The 5,887-nt window shown below is 28.9% G+C and overlaps 2 protein-coding genes across 2 annotated transcripts; one reads left to right on the top strand and one right to left on the bottom strand.

The window, feature by feature from the left end:
• The first annotated feature begins 2,004 nt into the window (after positions 1 to 2,004).
• LOC123295095 lies at positions 2,005 to 3,575 on the top strand. Its single transcript, XM_044876311.1, has 6 exons — positions 2,005 to 2,276; positions 2,395 to 2,469; positions 2,606 to 2,698; positions 2,779 to 3,032; positions 3,092 to 3,224; positions 3,292 to 3,575. Exons 1-6 carry the CDS (start codon positions 2,171 to 2,173, stop codon positions 3,489 to 3,491), a joined length of 861 nt encoding a protein of 286 aa, XP_044732246.1. The 5' UTR covers positions 2,005 to 2,170; the 3' UTR covers positions 3,492 to 3,575.
• Positions 3,576 to 3,931: 356 nt separating this feature from the next.
• On the bottom strand, positions 3,932 to 5,438 carry LOC123295094 (putative nuclease HARBI1). Its single transcript, XM_044876310.1, has 4 exons — positions 5,254 to 5,438; positions 5,002 to 5,142; positions 4,651 to 4,918; positions 3,932 to 4,582 (listed from the first exon to the last, which is right to left on the bottom strand). The coding sequence occupies exons 1-4, from the start codon at positions 5,379 to 5,381 to the stop codon at positions 4,055 to 4,057; spliced, it is 1,065 nt and encodes a 354-aa protein (XP_044732245.1). The 5' UTR covers positions 5,382 to 5,438; the 3' UTR covers positions 3,932 to 4,054.
• Positions 5,439 to 5,887: the final 449 nt, after the last annotated feature.

The following is a 5,887-nucleotide window of genomic DNA, read 5'->3' as shown; positions in this document are numbered from 1 at the left end:
TAAAAAATATGCAAAAATATTGGAATTAAGTTCAAGTCCAAGCAGTCATATGTCATAACTTTGACCCAAGGTAATCTAAAATTCAACTACAAATTCGCCGAGCTAAGAAGGGACACAAAACCACGTTAAATTAGAAATTTTTTCATTATGAAAGTCCATCCTATTTTTTTAAACATTTCTTCTCAAATTAAATACATTAAACAAAAAATGTTGATAAAGGAAACGAATTTTAGAATTCAAATTTATTATACAGTGTAATTCAATGAATTTCAAAATAAAAATTAATTAATAACCCATTGGTCAGTGGTTTGGATTCGATACTGGTAGCGTTGCTATGTAACAGTTTTGGGAACTAGCTCGTACATCAATAAAAGAACATTTATTTCTAATACATTTTATATAGAGTAAACAGATTTGTGTGGTGACCATAAATCCGATTTTGCGTATTCGCGAAATTGATACTTTCGCCGCTTATTAAGAACATGACTTTGACAGTGTTTGGGACCCTCTATCTTGCGGTTTTATTCATTAAAATTTAATGATTTTGGTATCGTTGGACTTTTCTGTCTTTTATTTTCAAAGCAATTTGAAGCACAGTAGTTATTTCAATAAAATGTAACAATTTCAATCGTGTACAACTTTTGAATGAAATTAACAATGACAATCGGTAGCTAATTGGAACGAACGGTTTCATATTATAACTATTAAGTATTGTAGTATCCTGAATTATCCTATATTTCCCAAATCATTTCTTACAGAGCATGATCAATAGATCATGGCGACATATTGCTGAATAAGCAATAATAATTATATAAATTGAGAAACAAAATCCAATGTAAATCAGATTAGTATTTTTATTCAAATTGTAATATTATTTAATAAATAAATAATTAATTAAATACAGTCTCCGGTATATTTTTAATTACAATACAAAAAAAGTCAACAAGTGTTAAATTGCAAAAAGGAAGGAAGTTTCATATAACATTAAAATCAATGTAAAAATTGATTTAAGTAATAAACTGAATTCTGCATAAGTCAACAATAAGTTTTGACTTTAGTAAATTATAATAATTTACTTGTGATTGGAAGTAACCGTCCGTTTTGGGATCTACGTACAAGGATCAACCTGGTGACAGCAAGCCCTGCCCTTGGTAATACCAAGTAAAATTAATTAAAAGGTTCAACCGTTTCCTGGAACAACTCCTGGGATACGACAGTATCTAAGGTTGAAGTTAAGTTTCTCTACTATATATAAGTGTCCATTTCACCACAAAACTATCACAATTATAATTAATTAATTAGTTAATTATAATTGTACATAAATAAAGTAAATAAATATTATACACGATAATATTTTTTATTGATTCAACAACATTAAAATAATATAAAATGTAAATGAATGTCATTTATTTATTATTTTGACATTTAAATTGTCATGCGTACGTTTAAAAATAATGAACATTCACGAATTATAAACAAAATACGAGTTAACTTCATTCGTATTCGTATTCGTATTCGTATTCGTATATATTCAAAGAGGTTTGTTTTATTATCACTAATATATTTATTTGAATTACATTGTATAAGATTCTTAAGGACAAAACAGCCCAATCATTTGAAATTCTTCCAAAGTAATTTTAGCAGCAATAAAATTGAAATTATTCAAATATAATAATACATTGTCTTATTTTTTTTTAAACAATTTTAGTCTTTACATAACACAAAAAATGTAAATAAATAAGTTAAATAAATTAAACCAAAATTATAACAAAATGATGTTTGAATTTGATTTTACAGTAATCTGTAAGTTATTGTTTTATTAAAAGCATAGCTTTCATATTATATACATAGATGGTGCGCAATGCATTATTTTATTTTTACACCTTTACATTAAGGGTGCATTCGCGTTGGGCGCTTACGCGCTGTGAGCGTGCTTACATGTCATTTTTATCGTTCGACTTGGCGCTGTGAGTGTCACATAAAGTACGCTCATGGCTGAGCGTACTAGACAGACTTCGCGCTCATTTATGCTCACACCAAATAGGTAGGGCAGCAAAAGTGTGAGCGCCAATTTTTACTATTTGTCAAAACGAATGCAACTTAAGCATAATCTAACCAATAAATTTCATTTATTTATTGCAAATGTCAAATTCTTTACAATCCCGCAAAAATGGCAAGCAGTAAACCAAAATTATTTGTTGAGCTAACTGATCCAGAAAATAATAAAATATACACAATTATTGTTACGGACCGTGAATATGAGCGACTTCAAACAGGTATGTATATAAAATTAGTAATTAATAGGAAAAATATTCAAGCTCTTTATTACGTTTGGTTATGAATGAAGTTTTGTCTTATTTTTTTTTTGGGTGAAATGGCTTATATTTATATCAGATGAAACTTTTGCAAACTTCAAATTACAAGAGGCTAAAGAATCAAAAGATTTACAATATGCTCAATTTATTAGCGGTAGGTTTCATTAATTTTTTTTAGTTTTAATGTGCATGAAACTTTTCAGATACTTTAAAAAATACTTTTATTGTCATGATAAGTTTAAATTTGTATTATTAATTCAATTTTCACCTCCGTAATCGTAAATATTTAGAAACCGACACAGAAGAACCTGAAGGTTCAGAAACTAATGTTAATGGCGATGGAAGCATTGATGAATCCGTGAGAAGTCCAAGTGAAGATTCAGGTAATTTCAATCAAAATAAATCAAAATCTATTAATATGCATTTACATGAATGTAATTTAACAGCCAATTGTTTATTACAGCATTTAAATGGCCTCATGAAGCTATTCTTTTGCTTCTTGACGAAAATCAAAAGCGAAAAATTGATTTCAATAGTGGAAAAATTTCTCAAAAAAAATTGTGGTTGGACATTAGTGCTGAACTGAAATCTCACGGACATAACATTACAGGACCTCAGTGCTTATCTAAATTTTCAGGAATGAAAAAAACTTATAAAAAAACAAAAGACCATAACAATAAGTCTGGAAATTCTGCAAAACATTGGCCGTATTTGACTGTAAGGGTAACTGTTTACATTTCCAGAAAAAAATAAGTTTTAATTTTTAATTTTTTAAGTTAATGGATGATCTGATGGGTGGCAAGCCTTCCATTACACCTGTCGCAGTTTGCTCTTCTACTGGGAATAAAAGAAATTTATCCGAAAGTTGTGGAAGTAGCAGTAATAATGATGTAGATAATGAAGCGAACCGTAAGGATATTTGATTTGTTTTAAAGATTTCTCTATACTAATAAGAATATAATATTTTTGTTGGCAGGTAAAAAAGCAAAAAGTACCCCCGCGAGTCATTTAATTGCTGCCTTTGAAGAGAGATTGATGAAAAGCGAACAAAATAAGGAACGTCGGTTCAAAGAATTCATGGCTTTTAAAGCCCAAAAAGCCGAAGAGGCTAATCAGTACAAAAAACGAGCTTTAGACCTATTAGAAAAGCTTGTGAAAGCTAATAATTCTTTTTAATGTAATTATGCTTAAGACTGTTTTTCATTAAATCGGACTGAATTTAAGAATGTAATTTTTAATCAGTACAAAATCAGTACAAAAAACGAGCTTTAGACTTATTAGAAAAGCTTGTGAAAGCTAATAATTCTTTTTAATGTAATTATGCTTAAGACTGTTTTTCATTAAGTCGGACTGACTTTAAGAATGTAATTTTTAAGTGTTACAAACGTATTATTCAAAGTTTAATTAGATAATGGCTTAAAATAGTCTAAATATCATATATTTTTATGGTTCTGAATAAAATTTTAAAAAAATAACTTTTATACTATTAAATATAATAAACGAAATAAAAAATTTGTTTGATTTTATTTTATTTCATCCAATAATTAATTCACTTGAACATTTATGTACAATTGTTAATTAAATGTATAATATTATTTGATTTACAAAATGGACCGTCACCTATGAAAAATTTACAATTTTTTTGTATACATAATTATATAAATCTTAAAATATATAGTCTGTTCATGCTCATTTCTCATAATTGTAATTTTTAGCTATTGAAATGATAGTTGCTTTCATTACACATTTCTCATAATTAATTGCTCACATATACGATTCCGTTTATCAACACCATCAGCAGGTAAAATTCTATTATAATTCATTTCATTTATGTTTCCATTTTGTTCTATTATTTCCTCCACCGGAAATTCATCGTTTCTCGATAAGCATATATTATGCATGACACAACAAGCGATTATGAACTCAGGAATTAAATCAGTTCGATTCATGTCGAGAACTGTCAGTAAACTGCGAAATCTTTTTTTAAGTAATCCAAATGCACGTTCAATTGCTATACGTGCTGATGAATGACAAAAATTATAATTTTTTTGTCTCGCTGATAAGTGCCCATTATCTCGATATGGTGTAAGTAAATGTTTGTGAAGAGGGTAAGCTGCATCGCCGACTAAATGAGATTCGTTCGGGAATTTCTGTTCATCGTTGAGGTAATCATTCACTTCTGATAGACGTAATACTCGTGCGTCATGTACAGAACCAACATTCCCAGCATAACAATGTATAAATTTACATTGAGCATCACAAATAGCCTATTTTTGAACAAACAGTAAAAATGAATATTTACAAATATTTTTAATTCACATGACAGCTTACTTACTTGTAATTGAATTGAATGATGTCCTTTTCTGTTGACATAACATTCCGGATGTTCTCGAGGTGCGGGTATATTTATATGTGTTCCATCAATTGCACCGATAACATTGCGAAAGCCGCTCGTAGCTTCAAATTCATTAGAAATTTCAGCAAGCTTTTCATTTTCAGGCCAGGTAATAAAATTCGGAGCTATTTCGACTAGAGCTGATGTGACCCTTCGTACACTCCACAACGCTGCGACAAAACTGACGCCAAACCTTTGGCAAATCGACCTTAAAGAACAATGTATTATATTAATAATTAATTTGTAATAATTACAGCTATGCAAAATATAAGTAATATTTTTTTATAATACCGATACGAATCTGGAGTAGCCATTTTCCATAAAGCGATGAATAACTGTTTGTCTGGTGATATCATTTCACATCCTGGGGTTTTTCTCATTAACGATGGTTCAATTTTTTCACGAACAAAATCAAATGTTGATCGAAACACCCTAAAGTTTAAAAAAAATTTATTTACGTGTGAATAATACAATTCAAAATTAAACTGAAGGGTTAAGATAATTTTTTGTTAACTAAATCCTTAAATTGTAATAAATATTTACCTAAAATGAGATTTGAATTCTGTATCAGAAAATGCTGGTATAACCTCTTCAACAAAGTTTTTAATTCTTGGTAAAGGTTCTTTTTTGAAAGATAAATTCAAATGAGTATTACAATACTCCCATTCCATATCATTATCACTGTTAGGGATATTTCACAAGTTAGTGTTTTTACTTTTTTCTTTGGTGATTTTAATTAATAATAAGTTGGTATTAACTGACTTTACCAAACTTCCGCTGCACAATAGTCTTGTGTTGTATAAGTTGTTTAATGTTTACTTATTTTCAAGTTCGGTCAGCCTACGGGCTGGCCAAGCTAACTGAGTTCATAACTCTTTACTTTTTTATAATGATAATTAATTCGTTTTTCGATCTGAATAGATCATTTTCTTTCGGTTGATTTAATTAATCAATCTAAAAATTTAATTTAAAAGTCGAGTCAGTGATTCTGTTCTTTTTTTCAAAAGTTTCAATTTCTCAATGTTGAAACGTGTGGTGTTCAGCCTTTAATTTAATTTAACAATGTGTTAAAGCTTAATTTCTTAATCGAATTTTATCTTGATAATCAAGTTTAATTTTGGATTCAAATTCGAATAGTTCCCAGTGAATTATGTGATTTAGTGTAGTGAACTTAGCA

This window comes from Chrysoperla carnea, chromosome 3 (assembly GCF_905475395.1).
Source record: "Chrysoperla carnea chromosome 3, inChrCarn1.1, whole genome shotgun sequence".
NCBI classification, from domain to species: Eukaryota; Metazoa; Arthropoda; class Insecta; order Neuroptera; family Chrysopidae; genus Chrysoperla; species Chrysoperla carnea.
The sequence above is the reverse complement of the archived record's forward strand: the minus strand, read 5'-3'. Positions and strand labels throughout refer to the sequence as shown.